Genomic DNA, 19,479 nt, shown 5'->3' with positions numbered 1-19,479 from the left:
CGTATTCCAGGTTTCTACATCTTCACCCATTTGGGAACTTTAGCCACAAGCTCCTTCCTCTTGCGGCTTGGACTCCCTGATAGCTGAGAGACAATTCCCTACCTCACCTCCATCGTACCTTGGTTTGTCTATTCTCTCTGGGGGGTGTGCGGGGGGGGGGGGGCAGACCGGGGTGAAGCAGGCAAACCAGTTAGGAGTCTGTTGAAATGATCCAGTTTTAGACCAAGGTGTTAGGAATGGAAAGCAAAGTACTTGGATTCCAGGTGTAATTTGAATCATGAGGCAGTGGGGTTTTGCACATGGATTCGATAATGGAGATTTGAGAGAGGAAAGTCAAAAATAATTCCAAGATTGCCCTGAATCATTGAAAAGATGAAATTGCTTTTTACTGAGGTGTGCTAAGGAAGACTGCAAGTGGAGAAGGTTTGTAAGGGGGAAGATCAACCTTGGGTAAAATCTGATTGGAGTGAGTTTAGATCAGGAGAGAAGAAAAAGGAAAATTTATAAAAGTTGTAAATAGAAGGTAGAGAAATTGGACAATAGATGGAGGGGGGACTGAAATAGGATTCTCAGTTTCGTTTTTTGTTTGTAAGATGAGAGAAACCTGTTTCAACATTTTGTGGGCTGGTGGGAAAGATCCAGTAAGGATGGAAAACTTGGTGACACAAGCGACAGAAGACAAATGTTGAAGCACTGTTCTAGAGTAGCTAAGAGAGGATGGATTTGGCCTTTGTTAGAAACATTGACAGTTCAGGGAGGGGGTGGGGGGATGGGTTAGCCTGGTGATGGGTATTAAGGAGGGCACGTTCTGCATGGAGCACTGCGTGTTATACGCAAGCAATGAATCATGGAACACTACATCAAAAGCTAATGATGTAATATATGGTGATTACCATAACATAATAAAAAAATATTTGGGAGGAGGTTTTACTTAGATCCTACCTAGAAAATTCCAGAAATATCCTTTTGGATCTTCATTCAGTTAGTCATTTAATTTTAATGAGCTGACTTCATGTGGCAGGCACTCCAGTAGACGAGGGACACACAAAGCCACGTTGTCCTACCATCAAAGGGTTTACAGTAGAAGCAAGATGGAAGAGTGACCAAATATATTCAATGTGATGAAGCTCAGAGCAGCTGCAAGAGCAGGGTCTCAGAGCTCATCAGGGAGAGCATGAAAGGGGGTGCGGGGGATGCTTGGTAATAAAGGCAGAAAACTCACCAAAAAAAAAAAAAACAGTTCATATGGTGATAATTTTGTGCATACAGACCTTTGTGGTTAGACAGATTTGTGAAAATTCTCTTTTGATTGTGGCTGTTCTTAGTAAAAGAAGTAAAGTCAGCTGGGGTGAGGGGGGACAGATGTTGGAGCTTGGAGCAGAGAGAGTAGGAGCTAGGGAGATTGGATGGGTGTTGGACTAGGGAACTGTAGTAGAAGTGTTGCTAGGCAACGTTAAAGGTCTACTTGAGATTTGTGGCCATGAGTATGAAGGAGACTAGGCAACATAATTGTATTTTTCTCCAGCAAAGTTCAGTTCAAGTGTGTGAGGGCAGGCACAGAGTGAATTAATAGTTGAAATTAGGGGCGTCTGGGTGGCTCAGTCATTAAGGGTCTGCCTTCGGCTCAGGTCATGATCCCAGCATCCTGGGATCCAGCCCTGCATTGGGCTCCCTGCTCAACGGGGAGCCTGCTTCTCCCTCTCCCTCTCCCTCTGCCACTCCCCCTGCTTGTGCTCTCTCGTCCTCCATCAAATAAATAAATAAAATCTTAAAGGGAAAAAAAAAAGGAGTTGAAATTAAAAGGGCTGTACTTTGGAGCGCCTGGGTAGCTCAGTCAGTGTAGCGTCTGCCTGTGGCTCAGGTCATGATCCCACGGTCCTGGGATCGAGCCCCTCATCAGGCTCCCTGCTCAGTGGAGAGCCTGCTTCTCCCTCTCCCTCTGCCCCTCCCCCCACTTGTGTTCTTTCACTCTCTTTCTCTCTCACTCTATCTCAAATAAAATCTTTTTTGAAATGGGGGTGGGGGCTCTAGTTTTACCAAGAGAATGTAAGGAAGGGAGAGGGAGAAGTACAATTGAATTGTCTTGATAATTGACCATGGAATTTAAGCTGGCTAAGAAATGGAGTGAAGACTTAGAGTAAGAGTTTAAAAAGTTGGAGGATGGGTGTTTTGTCCCAAGGAAGTGGAATAATTCTTCCAGCTACTAGAAGGAATAAGTTGCAGAGGCTAGAAGGTAAGAGTTGGAGAGTAGGATTCTTTTTTTTTTTTAGTTAAGTTTTTAATTTTAATTCCAGTAAACTTAACATGCAGTGTTATATTAGTTTCAGGTGTACAATATAGTGGTTCAGTACTTCTCTCCATTACTTAGGGCTCATCATGGTAAGTTTACTCTTAATCCCCTTCACCTATTTCACCCATTTCCCCATCCCCCTCTCCTTTGGTAACCATCAGTTGGTTCTCAGTAGTTAAGAGTCTGTTTCTTGGTTTGTCTCTCTTTTTTTTCCACTTCATTTGTGTTTTTTTGTTTTTTTGTTTTTTAAGTAGGCTCCACGCCCAACATGGGGCTTGAATTCACTACCCTGGGATGAAGAGTTGCATTCTCCACCAACTGAGCCAGCACCCCGTTCCTTTGTTTTGTTTCTTAAATTCCACATATGAGTGAGATCATATGCTGTGTCTTTCTCTGATGACTTACTTCACTTAGCATTATTCACCAGGTCTATCTGTGTTGTTGCAAATGATAAGACTTCGTTTTTATGGCTGAGTAATATTCCGTTGTGTATATATACCACATCTTCTTTATCCATTCATCTGTCAGTGGACACTTGCACTGCTTCCATGATTTGGCTAAATAATGCTGCAGTAAACAGAGGTGAAATACCGATGAAAGGAATTTAAGACAATGCAAAGAAAGGGAAAGACATTCATTCCATGCTCATGGGTTGGAAGAACAAATATTGTTAAAATGTCTATACTACTCAAAGCAATCTACAGATTTAATGCAATCTCTGTCAAAATACAAACAGCATTTTCCACAGAACGAGCGCAAACCTAGAATTTGTATGGTACTACAGAAGACCTCGAATAGCCAAAGCAATCTTGACAAATGAAACTGAAGGTATCATAATTCCAGATTTCAAGTTGTATAACAGAGTGGTAGTAATTAAAACTGTATGGTACTGGTATAAAAATACATACATAGCTCACTGGAATAGAACAGAAAACCCAAAAATAAACCCACAGTTGTGTGGTCAATTAATCCTTCACCAAGGAGGAATGAATATACAATGGGAAGAAAACAATCTCTTCTACAAATGGTGTGGAAAAACTGGACCACGTTCTTTCACCATACACAAAAATAAACTCAAAATGGATTAGACACCTAATGTGAAACCTGAAACCATACAAATCCTTGAAGAGAGCACAGGCAGTAATCTCTCTGACATTGGTCATAGCAATATTTTTCTGGATAGGTCTCCTGAGACAAGAGAAATAAAAGCAGAAGTTATTGGAACTACATCAAAATAAAAAGTTTCTGTACAGCAGAGGAAACAATCATCAAAACCAAAAGGCAACCAATGAATGGGAGAAGGCATTTGCAAATGACATATCCAATAAAGGGTTAGTATCCAAAATATGTGAAGAACTGATAGAACTCAATACCCAAAAAACAATCCAATTTAAAAACGGGCAGAGGAGGGGTGCCTGGCTGTCTTAGTCAGTAGAGCATATGATTCTTGATCTCATTGTTGCGAGTTCAAGTCCTATGTTGGTGGATGTAGAGCTTACTTAAAAAAAATTAACTAAAAATTAAGAAAAGAATGGGCAGAAGACACGAACAGACTTTTTCAAAGAAGACAGATGCCAACACATATGAAACGATGTACCTCATCCCTCATCACAACGGAAATGCAAATCAAAACCATAAGAAGGGGTGCCTGCCTGGCACAGTGGGTAGAGTATGTAATTCTGGATTTTGGAATCATGAGTTTGACCCCCCACATTGGGCATAGAGTTTACTTAAAAAAAAAAAAATACAATGAGATATCACCTGTCATAATGGCTAAAAAAAAAAAAGTGCATGAGGATGTGCAGAAAAAGGAACCTTCTTGCACTGTTGGTGGTAATGCAAATTGGTGCAGCCGCTGTGGAAAACAGTATGGAGGTTCCTCAAAAAATTAAAAATACAACTACATTAAGATGTAGGAATTGCACTATGGGGTATTTACCCAAAAAAAGACAGAAACTCTTAAGGCAAGGGATACCTGCACCCCTGTATGTATGTATGTATGTATGTATTTATTTTTTAAAGATTTTATTTATTTGACAGAGTACAAGCAGAGGGAGAGAGAGGGAGAAGCAGGCTCCCTGCTGAGCAAGGAGCCCGCTGTGGGACTCGATCCCAGGACCCTGGGATCATGACCCGGGCCGAAGGCAGCTGCTTAACCAACTGAGCCACTCAGGCGTCCCATGCACCCCTGTATTTATAGCAGCATTATTTACACTAGGCAAATTGAAAGCAACCCAAGTGTCCATTGATATATGAATGGATAAAGAAGATGTGGCATGTATGGACGATGGAATGTTACTTAGTCATAGAAAAGAATGAAGTCTTGCCATTTGCAACAACATGCATAGAGCTAGAGAGTATAATGCTAAGTGAAATAGGTTAGGGAAAAACAAATACCATCTGATTTGACTCTTCTGTGGAATTTAAAAAACAAAACAAACAGGCGCCTGGGTGGCTCAGTTGGTAAAGCGTCTGACTCTTGATCTCAGCTCAGGTCTCTATCTCAGGGTCATGAGTTCAAGCCCTGCATTGGGCTCCATGTTAGGCCTGGAGCCTACTTTAAAAAAAGAAAGAGAGAGAGGAGAGAGAGAGAAAAGAAAGAAAACAAAGGAAAAAGATAAACCAAGAAAGGCTCTTAACTATAGAGAACAAACTGATGATTTTGAGAGGGGAGGTGGGTGGGGAGATGGGGATTAAAGAATACATCTATGATGAAATAAGATGATTTTTTAAAATAAACATAGGGCTGCATATATCCTTTCAAGTTAGTGTTTTTTTATTCTTTGGGTAAATATTCAGTGTGGTTACTGGATCATAGGGTAGTTCTTTTTGCAGGGGGAGGGGTTGTTCTGTTATTAATTTGAATAATCTCCATACTGTTTTCCATGGTGGCTGGTCCAGTTTGCATTGTCACCAACAGTGCATGAGGATTCCTTTTTCTGCACATCCTCACCCACATTTGTTTCTTGTGTTTTTGATTTTAGCCATTATGACGGGTGTGAGTTTATATCTCAATGGGGTTTTGATTTGCATTTGGCTCTTAAGTTTTACACAGTTTTATGTTTTACATTTCTCTGATCCATTAGGAATTAATTTTTGAGTATGGCTCAAGATAGGGGTGCACATTCTTTTTCTCTGCATAAGAGTTTCCAATTGTTTCAGCAACATTTGTTGACACTACTGTGCTTTCTCTACTAAATTGCATGTGTACCTTTGTTTCAAATCAATCATGTGTATGGGACTATTTATGACTCAGTTTTATTACATTAGTCTCTATCTTGATGCTAATATCACACTTTTTGATTACTGTAGCTTCACATATATCTTAAAGTCAGATAATATAAATCCTCCAGCTTTGCTTAGCTTTTTCAAAATTGTTTTGGCTAGGGACACCTGGGTGGCTCAGTGGGTTATGCATCTGCCTTTGGCTCAGGTCATGGTCTCAGGGTCCTGAGATAAGAGCGTGGGCTCCCTGTTCAGTGGAGAGACTGCTTCTTCCTTTGCCCCTCCCCCCTGCTCTCCCTCGTGCTCGCTCTCTCAAATAAATAAAATCTTTTAAAAAGCAAAAAAAATTGTTTTGGCTATTCTCAGTCCTTTGTATTTCCATTTGAGTTTTAGAATCAGCTTGTCAATTTAATAGATATTGACCCTTGAACAACACTGGTTTGAGCTGTGCAGGTCCAGCTATATGAATTTTTTGCCATAAATACAGTATGGTACTATAAATGTATTTTCTTTAGGATTTTAATATTTTTTTAGTTTATTTCAATGTAAGAATATAGTATATAATATTTTTTATCAAATGTGTGTTAATGGGCTGTTCATGTTCCCTGTAAGCCTTCTTTCTGGTCAACAGTAGGCTATTAGTGGTTAAGGTTTGGGTGAATCAAGTTATATATAGGGATGCTTGGTTGGCTCAGTCAGTAGAGCATGTGACTCTTTATTTTAGGTCGTGACTTTAAGCCCCATGTTAGGTATGGAGCCTACTTTAAAAAAAAAAAAGTTATACACAGATTTTTGACTGGGGTGGGTAGGAGGTGGGGTAGGGAGGAGTTGGCACCCCTGATCCCTCTACCCTCTGTTGTTTAAGGGTCGTGTGTACTTTACTTTGCTCTTAGAACTGCAGTTACATATATTTGATGCTAACAGCTTGGGGTTTGTTTTTTGTTTTGTTTTGTTTTAAAGACTTTATCTGATGGAGAGATAGCGAGAGAGGGAACACAAGCAGGGGGAATGGGAGAGGGAGAAGCAGGCTTCCCACTGAGCAGAGAGCCCGATGTGGGGCTCTATCCCAGGATCACGACCTGAGCCGAAGGCAGACGCTTAATGACTGAACCACCCAGGCGCCCCTGGTTTGGTTTGTTTTTTTAACCCAAGATTTCCCTATTCATATCTTAGTTGGATGAAGCTTATTTTCAGTAGATTCCTCTGCAAAGACTAGTGAGTATAGTGTTCTTGCACATTGTAAAGTTAGTCTTGGTACTCTAAGGACAGGTAGGGTGTATCACAAGATCCTTGGCTCATACTTTTTCCCATAAATTTCTATGGGAAAGTCTAATATTAATTGATTTTCTTTATTTTGTAAGTGACTGTCTTTTTGTTTACAGGCTCTACGAGGTTTTTTTAGAGTTTTTGTTTTTGTTTTTTTAGCCATAATTCTTCAGGGACCCCATTTATACATATGTTAAATATTCTTTGCTAGTCATCCATATTTATCATTTCACTTCTTATTTTTCTTATTTTTTTTTAATGGCTTTTCCTTAGTACCACTTAAGTTTTCAGTCAGATGTATTCTTCTCTGGGTACTTTGTAGCCAACATTACTTTTTCTTCCATTTCTTTCTTGATTTTTAACTCCTGATTCAAATCCTGGCCTTTTGCCGTTTTGCCATCTAAATTTTTTAAATATTTGATTCAAGGTGGTTTGTGGATGCTAGTTTAAGAATATTTAACTTCATTTTGGGTGTTGTTTCCCTCTTTTTGTGATTGTTATTTGGGAAGTTTTATCAGCTACAGTATTTTTTGTTTTAATAGCTTTGTATAAAATCTGAGCTGTCTTTTCATTTTGAAATGTGTTGTTTCCCTGATCTGACAGTAACCATTGGCATGTGAGGATTTTGAGTTGCTGTATGTTTTACTCTTAAGAACGTCCTCTCCAAGGGCACACGGGTGGCTCAGTCGTCCTGCAACCAGCTCCCTGCTCATTGGGAGGCCTCCTTCTCCCTCTCCCTCTGCCTGTCACTCCTCTGCTTGTGTTCTCTCTCTCTCCCCCTCCCTGTCCCACTCTGTCAAATAAATAAATAAATATCTTTAAAAATAATAGGGGCCCCTGAGTGGCTCAGTCATTAAGTGTCTGCCTTTGGCTCAGGTCATGATCCCAGAGTCTTGGGATCAAGCCCACAGTCGGGCTCCCTGCTCCGCGGGAAGCCTGCTTCTCCCTCTCCCACTCCCCCACTTGTGTTCCCTCTCTGGCTGTCTCTCTCTCTGTCAAATAAATAAATAAAATCTTTAAAAAAATAAAATGAAAATTGATTAGTCACTATTAATAATTTATAACCTTAAACATTTTGAGAATTCCTTGAGTAATCTAGACATAGCGTAAGTCAAGGGGAAAAGAATATTTTTTGGACCACAGATTCTGTGGTCAGACTAGCATTACCATTGTCTGTATAAACTCAAGCTAATGGCCAGATATTTTCCCACACTGCCAAGCTAAACCCTTTATTGGCTCTTAGAAAAGATTCAAACATGGGTTACCCTTGAACATATTCACTTACTCATTAAATTGTGGAGCATTCGACCACTGCCACCTGAGGAGTGGGCTTGGGAAGGAAGAGGTCACCATGCTCGGAGCTTCGCTCACAAGCGTCTGCCTCCTCTTGCCCTCCCCCCCGGGAATGACCATGGATAAAAGTGAGTTGGTACAGAAAGCCAAACTTGCCGAGCAGGCCGAGCCCTATGACGACATGGCTGCAGCCATGAAGGCCGTCACGGAACAGGGGCACGAACTCTCCAATGAGGAGAGAAATCTGCTCTCCGTTGCCTACAAGAACGTGGTGGGTGCCCTCCGCTCTTCCTGGCGCGTCATCTCCAGCACTGAGCAGAAAACTGAGAGGAATGAGAAGCAGCAGCAGATGGGCAGAGAGTACCGGGAGAAGATAGAGGCCGAACTGCAGGACATCTGCAATGATGTTCTGGAGCTGTTGGACAAATATCTTATTCCCAATGCTACACAACCAGAAAGCAAGGTGTTCTACTTGAAAATGAAAGATTATTTTAGATACCTTTCTGAGGTGGCATCTGAAGATAATAAACCACTGTGTCGAACTCCCAGCAGGCTTACCAGGAAGCATTTGAAATTAGTAAGAAAGAAATGCAGCCTACACACCCAGTTCGACTTGGCCTGGCACTGAATTTCTCAGTCTTCTCTGAGATTCTAAACTCTCCTGAAAAGGCTTGCAGCCTGGCAAAAACAGCATTTGATGAAGCAGTTTCTGAATTGGATACACTGAATGAAGAGTCTTACAAAGACAGCACCCTGATCATGCAGTTGCTTAGAGACAATCTCACACTGTGGATGTCGGAAAACCAGGGAGATGAAGGAGATGCTGAGGAGGGAGAGAACTAACGTCTGTTGTGCTTCGTGATCTGTTCAATGTCACTCTGTACCCTCCACATATATCCCTTTGTGTGATTAAAAAAAAAAAGTCATACGTTGACTTTGAATTTTTCACAGCCTCAGCTAGCAAAATGGTCCATGGGATAAACAGCTGGTGTTTGTATCTAAAACTCAGATTGGGGGTGCCTGGGTGGCTCAGTTGGTTAAGTGACTGCCTTCGGCTCAGGTCATGATCCTGGAGTCCCAGGATTGAGTCCCGCATCGGGCTCCCTGCTCAGCAGGGAGTCTGCTTCTCCCTCTGACCCTCCCCTGTCTCATGCTCGCTCTCTCTATCTCATTCTCTCTCTCAAATAAATAAATAAAATCTTTAAAAAGATAAAAATAAAAAATAAAAGAAAACTCAGATTGGTCACATAAATGCCACGGCATTCTGAAATTTTGATTTTGATTAACATTGATAGGATTACTGTGTGTTGAATTTTTTTTAAACTGAACACTGTGATTATGGGGTTTTGTAACTTAGCAGAACTCTTACTGGTAGAAAAACTAGACCTGAATTATCTGTCTCTTTTTGGAAAGTTTAATCTGATATCAAACTAGTGGCTGAAATAACAGTTCCATTGTAAAGTTGTACAAAAAGTTACGGAGATTATATTGGGACATGGAGTGAGACACCTGTCCTGTGACGTTCAAGTGTGACAGCAACTCACAGTAGTTCTGCCTGTTTTTTGGGGATTACAGATACTTGGCCACTTTGGGCTGTTGCCACTCGAAAGTTCATGACTGCAGATGTCCACAGTGTCTTCCTCTGAGTAAACTCAAAGCCTGAAATGGAAACTCTTTATGGCAGATAATTGGGTTTTGACACCATGAAAAGGTCCAGTGTTCCTAGAACACGTGACTGACACCCCTTTCCCACAGCCATCTTACTGATTTGCAATTTCTGCTCCAGTAGTGGAATCTGTTTTCCTTGTAACCAGGACCTGAAGAAGAAAAAAGCCGTGTATCTTATGAATGGCCTTATCTGTTTCCTGGGTAATACCTTTAAGAGTCATGTTCTGCAGAGATTGCCTTTCACTTAAGAAGTATTCAGTCTTTGGGTGCTTCCTAGCTTGGGGCTTTTAAATTTTGAAATCAGACATTCTTCCCACTGTCCTTTTTGACTGTTGACTTTGGTTTTTCTTTTCCCTCTTTAAGTTTCTGTCCTGTTTCCTTACATTTTTTTCTTTTTGGATTCTGTCGTTGTCTTCTGTTCTTTAATACTGTTTGGGCAGGGTGGGGGCCTGAAGGGGGTAAGCAAAGATGGTGAGCACTTTGGTCAGCAGGCCTCGCTTCAGAGTTGAGAAGAACTTCCAGCACACAGCTCTGGCTTCCTCCGGTTCTCAGCACGCTTGTTGCTCTTCAATCAGACCGAGATTGAATCAAAAAAGTGTTTTTTGTTTTTTGTTTTTTAAAGATTTTATTTATTTATTTGAGAGAGCGTGAGAGAGAGAGCACGAGAGGGAAGAGGGTCAGAGAGAGAAGCAGACTCCCCGCTGAGCAAGGAGCCCGATGCGGGACTCGATCCCGGGACTCCAGGATCATGACCTGAGCCGAAGGCAGTCACTTAACCAACTGAGCCACCGAGGCGCCCAAAAAAGTGTTTTTAAATACCCATGATTTCTCTCTGTGTTGCAGCCAGCCCTGATAATACTTGTTAGTACCTGTCACCAGATCTCCCAAGTGTGCTCCTCTAGCCAAGTTCACAGACCTGTTTGAAAAAGATTCTATAATGCAGAGAAGTTGTATGAACACCACAGTGGGGAGAGTCCAGAATAGCCAGGCCTACCAGTCTCACAGTACCCCCTCTCCCTTGAACATTCCACGTAGCTGTAGTGTCCACCTGTTTGTCCATCTGCTGAAACGAGAAAAGAAACATTCATGCACTGATTTAAAACCAAAAAGAAAAAAAAAAAATCCCTCCCCGCTTTCTAGCTGAACAAAAGGTACAGTTAATACTTGGCGCTTGAAAATGCAGTAGTGAATGTGGAATGAGCCTGTCTGTATATCTGGTAGCTCTTTCTTCTGTTTTTCCTTAGCAGTATTCTGCCTCACGTTTGCTTCTGTAACGGTTATATTGCCTACCAAGCACTCCTGTGGTTGTGAAAATAGTATAGCAAAAAAAAAAGAAAAAGAAAAATCCCCGGTTATTGATGTACTAGATTTGTGTATGTCTTTTAAACAGTTCTAGTTTCCACCTTAACACGGAATAATCAGGAAAAGTGTAAAAATTCAAAAGTGAAAAAAAAATTTTATCAGTAAAGGGCGCCTGGGTGGCTCAGTTGGTTAAACCACTGCCTTCAGCTCAGGTCATGATCCCAGGGTCCTGGGATCGAGCCCCACATCGGGCTCCCTGCTCACGCAGGAAGCCTGCTTCTCCCTCTGCCTGCTGCTCCCCCTGCTTGTGCTCTCTCCCTCTCTCTTGCTATCTCTGTGTGTCAAATAAATAAGTAAAATCTTTAAAAAAATAATTTTATCAGTAAAAAAAATTGGAGCATTCACTTTTCAGTGTACCTCTTAGAGCATTTATATAGGTCTGACTTTGGGGGTAATGTCACATACTCTCTTAAGTAGGTAGGCTTTCTGTAGTTTTATTTAGGATTTTAAATACCTGTTTTTAGTGTAATTTCATTATGTCTGAAGTAAGATGGCTCCTGATACCATCTAACATACATTTTGATGAAATCCATTTAAATCTTGTTTTTGTTCTTTACACTTCCCAGAGTGATGATTCTGACATTTGGGATGATACAGCATTAATAAAAGCTTATGATAAAGCTGTGGCTTCGTTTAAGGTATGAAATGTTTACTTACTGTTTTCCTTATTTCCTCATGTTAATCATTTGGGAAAAAAATTAACTGATAACTGTTAATGTACATATTACTCAGTTCTAATTTTGAAGACCAATAGATATCACTGGTTAGTTGATAATCTGATAATCTTCCTTTAAAAAGTTGGTAGGCTGTCTGTATTTCATCCCTTTAACAAAGACAACTGAAGTAGAATTTTAAACACTAATTACTTGTAATGCGTTTGCATTGTATCAAACTATAGAAGTCCTCTAATTCAGATTAGTGGAAGGGCGGCCTGAATTATAATTTTCATTTAACAAGCCTTCATTGAAATAATAATGATAAATATCAGTAGTGCTATAATTAGTACTTGTAGAGTGTTTACAACATTTTAGGCACCGTTCTAAGTGCTGTGCTTATATTAAATTAATCTTCTCCAAATCCTGTGAGTTGGTTATCAAGTCAAGTGTTCCTGATGGTAGGAATATACTATTCTTTTAGGGAATGTAGTGTGTTTTTGTGGCCCAAACAAGACATTTACACAGTTGTCCACCATTATCACTTTGCCTACCATGTGAAGTATTTAGTTTTTTTGAGCACCATGCATGGGCCATCAATAGTAAGAACATATACTCATAGAGAGCACCAGGTACAAAGTCCACTTCTTTCCTTTAGTCACTCCTGTAGCATGAGGTAAAGATCAAACCTGTATGTCATCCTTGAAGCTGAATTCCAATTTGTCAGTAATGCTTTTCAGTATACCCTTAGAGTAGAAGCATACTACTGCGGGGTTCTGTAAAATGCAGATTAAAGTGGGGCTCAGCATTGTATGGAATTGATGATATTGCAGAGGGAAGTAGTCTGAGTAGAGGAAAAGATAGTTTACTTTTATTTATTTATTTTTAAAGATTTATTTTGTCCATATATACAATGGAATATTACTCAGCCATCAGAAAGGACGAATACCCAACTTTTGCGTCAACCTGGATGGGACTGGAGGAGATTATGCTACGTGAAATAAATCAAGCAGAGAAAGTCAATTATCATATGGTTTCACTTATTTGTGGAACATAAGGAACAGCATGGAGGACATTAGGAGAAGGAAGGGAAAAATGAAGGGGGCGGAAATCAGAGGGGGAGACGAACCATGAGAGACTATGGACTCCAGGAAACAAACTGAGAGTTTTAGGTGGGAGGGGGTTAGGCGATGGGTTACCCTGGTGATGGGTATTAAGGAGGGCACGAATTGCATGGAGCACTGGGTGTTACATGCAAACAATGAATCATGGAGCACTACATCAAAACCTAATGATGTACTGTATGGTGACTAACATAACATAATAAAAAAAAAATAAAGATTAGGAAGCGTTTTAAAAAAAAAAGACTTAGGGGCGCCTGGGTGGCTCAGATGGTTAAGCATCTGCCTTCGGCGCAGGTCATGATTTCAGGGTCCTGGGATCGAGCCCCCTGTCCGGCTCCTGGCTCAGCGGGGAGCCTGCTTCTCCCTCTGCCTCTCCCCCTGCTTGTGCTCTTTCTCTCTGTCTCTCTCTGTATCTCTGTGTCTTGAGTGAATAAATAAAATCTTTAAAAAAAAAAAAGATTTATTTTATTTTTTTAGAGAGTATGAAGAGGGGATGGGGGAGAGGGAGAGAGAGAGAATCCCAAGCAGAGTCCATGCTGAGCACAGAGCCTGATGTGGGACTCAATCTCATGACCCTGAGATTGTGACCTGACCTGAAATCAAGCTACTGAGTCACCCAGGTGCCCGATAGTTTTCTTTTAATTGTGTTGAGTGTGAAGTAAATGTGAAGATAGGAAATTGGTAATTGGAAATGTTAGATTGAATGAAGAAGAAATGTCACCTGGATAATAGCTTTAAAAGTCCGCTTGCATAGAGATTATAATTGAATTAATAGGAATAGATGATCATAAGCAGGTAAAGAAGGATGGACAGTTCTTTTTGTGAATGCCAAAGTTTAAGACTTGATCAGAGAGGTAATAAAGCATTGGAGTTCTGCATTGCTATATCATCCAATATGTCATAAATTTCAAGACAAATGATCAACAGAATATAATGTTCCAGAAAGGGTGAAAGTGAGGACTTAATTCAAAGGGTCCTTAGAGGGTCGCCTGGGTGGCTCAGTCACTTAAGTGTCTGCCTTTGGCTCAGGTCATGAGCCCAGGGTCCTGGGATCAAGCCCCACATCGGGCTCCCTGCTCAGCGGGGAGCCTGCTTCTCCCTCTGCCACTCCCCCTGCTTGTGTGTTCTCTCCCTCTCTTTCTCTTTCTCTGACAAATAAATAAATAAAATCTTTAAAAAATAAATAGAATAAATAAAAGGGTCCTTAGAGCTGATAATCAGATATATGATGCCTTCCGAGTAGTTTCTGTAGTGTGTGGGATGGTGGAAAGAGGAAGTAGAGGCTGTCTGCGTTGATGGGGCTTTGAGACCAGCTTGTAGTGACTGAGTTCTTTTGTTAAACTTCTTTGATGTCTTACCCTGTAACATGTACATTTCTATTCTTGTTTTCATAGCATGCTCTAAAGAATGGTGACATTTCTGAAGCTTCAGATAAACCAAAAGGCGCACCTAAAAGAAAACCTGCTAAGAAGAATAAAAGCCAAAAAAAGAATGCTACAATACCCCTGAAGCAGGTTATTTTAAAACATTGAGATTGAACTTCAGAGAATTTCTTGTTACTGTTTTTAATAATAGTGTAAAATATTCTTAAGTTAAATGATTAGTATAGTGTTTTCCATTGACAGGTAATCACAAAATTTCTAAAATAGCTATTAAAGTTTCTATAGTTTAGGAACATACATGTTAATAAAAGCATAATGAATTAGGTGGGAATGATCCATTGAAGATTGTGTTTACTTCATGTGAGGGGTGGGGTTGAGGAACCCAGTGCTGTTTGGGAGGAGTATCTCAGAGCCTTAATCTGAATTGGCAGTATTCTGCTTAAGTTGAGAGATGGCTATGCTTTTATTTCCACCCTCCCTTTGGACCACAGCTTCTGTGGTCCCTTAAACTAATACCCAGGAACCAAATATTCTGGGTGGAATCATTTCTCCTATATAAAATAGTAGACCTGAAAGCTAAATATTTTGGTGTCTTATCAGTTCCTTTAGTTTTATCATTACCAAGGGGGAAGAGAGCTAACATTTGATAAGCTCTCCCTATGTGCTGGACCAGAGTGCAGGACACTTTACACACTTTTCCCCCCTTTCTGTTCTTCATAACAAGTATATGAGGTAGATTTTATTATAGTTACTTAACAGATAAGGAAAATGAGACTAAGACACTTGTCGACAATTATATAAATGGCAGATTTTATATGGCAAATAAGTGGCTTGATTATATAAATAAAATTATATTTATATTGGAAATTCATATTTATGTGTTTTGGCCACAAACCTTTTTGACTATATCATTCTGCATTCCAGATGAGGTAACTGGAGACTGTCCCCTCCACAACCTACTATACCCTACCTAAACAAGACTGCAGTTCATCCTCTTTAAAAGAAATATGCGAGTATCTTTGGTTTCTTTTATAGTGGAAAGTTGGTGACAAATGTTCTGCCATTTGGTCAGAAGACGGCTGTGTTTACCCAGCTACCATTGCATCAATTGATTTTAAGAGGGAAACCTGCATTGTGGTTTATACTGGATATGGAAATAGGGAGGAGCAAAATATGTCTGATCTACTTTCCCCAGCCTCTGAAGTAGCTAATAATGTAGAACAGAATGCTCAGGAGGTAAGGATACTGGAAGGGGGGGGGCGGGGGGCGGTGAATTCTTGGAAGCCGACAGGGGATGAGAAAGTAAACACTATAACTAGTTGTTAGTTTGATCTACTGACGCACTAATTCTTTTTTAATGACACCTTTAGGGATGCCTGGGTGGCTTATTTGGTTAAACGTCTGCCTTCGCCTTAGCAGGGAGCTTGCTTCTCCCTCTGCTCCCCCCGCCCCCCCCGCCCCATTTGTGCACTCTCTCATGCTCGCTCACTCTCAGACAAATAAATCTTTTTAAAAAAATGATACCTTTATAACAAAACACATCTATTTTTTCTTTTTAAAGAATGAAAATGAAAGTCAAATTTCAACAGATGAAAGTGAGAATTCCTCTAGGTCTCCTGGAAATAAACCAGATAACATCAAGTCAAAAGCTGCGCCATGGAACTCTTTTCTCCCTCCACCACCCCCCATGCCAGGATCAGGACTGGGACCAGGAAAGGTAAATTTCTACCCAGAAAAGGTTTCCCAGGAAATAGTTAAGAACTTTCCACCCCTCCATTAAGTGAGTTTTAGCTTTTCTGTGAAACTTTTGTAGTTTTCTGTAGATACTATAAATCTACACTTGAAAATTCTTTGTAAAGGAAATAAGATGGTAATGCAATGCAGAGTATTTTATACCGAAAGGCTTTCCCAACTATTTATGGAGGATTGCATATTAGTCTAATAATTTAGTGAACTTAAGTTAGAAAGTATTACGATGTTTTATCATCAGCAGGGTATTATGCTCTAGTTCTCCATGTCACTTGGGTAAGTGTGTAAAAATTGGAGGAAAACACAGTATTTACATCTAATACAGATTAAATCCTAAGGTGCTCCCAGATTGTTCCATAGATTAAAATGCAAAATTGTTTTCCTTTATGGTTCTTTTGGCTGTAAGTAACAAATAAACTTAAACAGAAAAGATTTTTATTGGGACACCTGGGTGGCCCAGTTGATTAAGTGTCTGCTTTCGGCCCAGGTCATGATCTCAGGGTCCTGGGATCGAGCCCCGTGTCAGGTTCCCTGCTCAGCGGGAAGTCTGCTTCTCCCTCTGCCTCTGCCACTCCTCCTCCGCCCCCCCCCCCCCGGTTCGTTCTCTCAGATAAATTAATTAGTTAAATCCTTGGAGAAAAAAGATTTTTATTTTTTTAATTTATTTTTTATTTTTAAAGATTTTTATTTATTTATTTGAGAGAGAGAAGACATAGCGAGAGAGGGAACAGAAGCACGGGGAGTGAGAGAGGGAGAAGCAGGCTTCCCGCCGAGCAGGGAACCTGACACGGGGCTCGATCCCAGGACCGCTCGGGAATCATGACTTATTAAAGCTTTTTCTGAAGATTTTCTGTGACAGATTTCTTATTAGATTTATATTACAGTTTCTAGAAAGATCAGACCTCTTAATTTATATATCATACTTCATTGGTTTCAGGGGGCTGGTTTTTCTTATTAAATGAGAGGTTTACTAATTTTTACAATATATGTTCTACAATACTATATGTAACTCAGAGGACATCCATAAAAGGATTATACAATTTAATTAGCAAAATTGTGGGGGAGATAGTCTTTCATGTTTGAAATATCTTGCTAAATACACTACCTCTGATTTATTTGGTAATTAGGAGTCTTTCTTACTTTGATTTTACTTTCTGAATGTTTATATAGAAAGGAAATGAGGAATATTTAGATTTATGAGTCTTCACATTTGGTATATGAAATTCTGTTTCATCTTTTTTGATATAATATATTATTCTGGGTGATTATTTTTACTCTTATGCCATTGAATCTTTTTCCTCCTTTCATGTGTAAATTGGTAAATTAATCTTCCTTTGGAATGTCCTTTACAGCCTGGTCTAAAATTCAGTGGCCCACCACCACCTCCACCACCACCACACTTCTTATCATGCTGGCTGCCTCCATTTCCTTCTGGACCACCAGTAAGTGCAAAAGAATTCAGATTAAACCTTGCTTTCATACATACTTAGGGATTTAGCAGCACATAGGTGATTGGGAAATGTCATTTTAGACCATCCCTATGGTCAGATTCTAATGTGTAAAAATTTGAACTAAACCTTAGGTGTTTGTTTTTAATGTACTTCTTCTACCCAGACTCAGTCTTCTTGCTCCCGATTCTGAGCCCGATATTGCCTGCTTCCTTCCTGTCAGAAATTATATCTCATTCTCTAGGGAGGTATCTCTTATTTGAAAGGATTTAATTGCACCATAAATAAGGATTAATGTTTTGCTCTTCCAGATATGCTTAGATGGTAACTTCACATAGACTGCATGGATAACGAATGGTAGACTTCTGGATATCAACAGCAGGATACATACAAGACACTTTGTAGCAAATTGTATGTGTTCCAGTGGGGGCAGCGCAGTTGTTCTACCCAAGACCTTTACTTAAAATGCTGTCTGGGTATTTTTTGAGTAAAACCATAGAAGTATATATACTTGTGATGCCTGGGTGGCTCGGTTGGGCATCCGACTCTTGATTTTGGCTCAGGTCATGATCTCGGGGTCGTGGGATTGAACCGCATGTCGGGCTCCATGGTCAGTGCAGAGTCTGCTTGAGATTCTCTCTCTCCCTCTGCCTCTACCCCTACCCCCAGTCGCACACACATGCTCACTTGCTCTCTCTCTCTCTCTCTGTCTCTCTCTTTCTGAATAAATAAAATCTTTTTTTAAAAAAAAAGTATACTAGGGCACCTGGGTGGCTCAGTCGTTAAGCATCTGCCTTCGGCTCAGATCATGATCCCAGGATCCTGGGATCGAGCCCTGCATTGGGCTCCCTGCTCTGCTGGAGGCCTGCTTCTCCCTCTCCCACTCCCCCTGCTTGTGTTCCCTTTCGCTGTGTTTCTCTGTCAAATAAGAAAAAAAAACTTTTAAAAAGTATAATATACTTAGTCTTTTACCTATAGACTCATAATAGAACAGAATAATAGTTCAAAAATCAAAACAAAATACCTGACATTTTACATGATCTATTGTCTTTTGATTCTTACTCATTTTTATTTTGTTGGTCGTCTTTTTTTTTTTTTAAAGATTTTATTTATTTATTTGAGAGAGAGAGAATGAGAGATAGAGAGCACGAGAGGGAAGAGAGTCAGAGGGAGAAGCAGACTCCCTGCTGAGCAGGGAGCCCGATGTGGGACTCGATCCCGGGACTCTTGGATCATGATCTGAGCCGAAGGCAGTTACTTAACCAACTGAGCTACCCAGGCGCCCTTTTTGTTGGTCTTCTGTTGTTACTGGTTGGCTTTCTCAAAATGTCAGGTGTTTTTAAAAGTTTTAAATAGGAAATGGCATGAAATGTAAGGGAAGATACAACTAATATCCAGCATTCTCTATGTAAAATGGATGTCCAGACTTCAAATTTTGTTTATTGACTTTAAAGCATATCTTTCTCCATTTCCAGATAATTCCCCCACCACCTCCCATATGTCCAGATTCTTTTGATGATGCTGATGCTTTGGGAAGTATGTTAATCTCTTGGTACATGAGTGGCTATCATACTGGTTACTATATGGTAAGTGACCACTCAGCATCTTTCCTGACAATCACTTTGTCATTATGTGACTTTGTTTTGTTTGTAACTAAAAAGTGGCATGTTATGTTTGGTAGATCCTAAGGGTTGAAAACTACCTTAAAGATTAAAAATACACAATTATTTGTTTAAGGCTTACCTTACTCTTCTGTTGTCCCTGCTAAGTGTAATTGTAGTGCTTTTAAAATATTATCTAAATATTATCTAAATATTAAAATATTATCTAAAATAATATCTAATATGAAGATATTAGAATATTATGAAAGTATTAGATATTATTAGATTATGTTGATAATACGTTTTCTAATTTAATGACACTCTTTCTAAATTATTTTCCAATCTCATTAGTCTTTCTCTTTCAATCTGAAATAAAATGCATTGTAGGAGATAAAGAATGAATAATACCTAAAAGAAA

At 40.0% G+C, this 19,479-nt stretch overlaps 1 protein-coding gene and 1 pseudogene across 2 annotated transcripts in view; both read left to right on the top strand.

Annotated features, from left to right (window-relative positions):
• Nucleotides 1-19,479, top strand: part of LOC113929127 — a 36,550-nt pseudogene that overhangs the window by 469 nt on the left and 16,602 nt on the right. The window contains exons 2-7 of the transcript XR_003522108.1: nucleotides 11,671-11,742; nucleotides 14,276-14,395; nucleotides 15,299-15,499; nucleotides 15,825-15,980; nucleotides 17,365-17,454; nucleotides 18,936-19,046. The product of XR_003522108.1 is annotated as a survival motor neuron protein-like (transcript). The remainder of the gene's footprint in view (nucleotides 1-11,670; nucleotides 11,743-14,275; nucleotides 14,396-15,298; nucleotides 15,500-15,824; nucleotides 15,981-17,364; nucleotides 17,455-18,935; nucleotides 19,047-19,479) is intronic.
• Nucleotides 7,801-9,059, top strand: LOC113929128 (14-3-3 protein beta/alpha-like). Its single transcript, XM_035727681.1, is given in 2 exon segments — nucleotides 7,801-8,601; nucleotides 8,604-9,059. Coding segments are annotated over 2 exon segments (783 nt in total). The 5' UTR covers nucleotides 7,801-8,132; the 3' UTR covers nucleotides 8,918-9,059.

The sequence above is a fragment of the Zalophus californianus genome, chromosome 5 (assembly GCF_009762305.2).
Source record: "Zalophus californianus isolate mZalCal1 chromosome 5, mZalCal1.pri.v2, whole genome shotgun sequence".
Classification (NCBI taxonomy): Eukaryota; Metazoa; Chordata; class Mammalia; order Carnivora; family Otariidae; genus Zalophus; species Zalophus californianus.
This window is presented reverse-complemented; position numbering and strand designations above follow the sequence as displayed.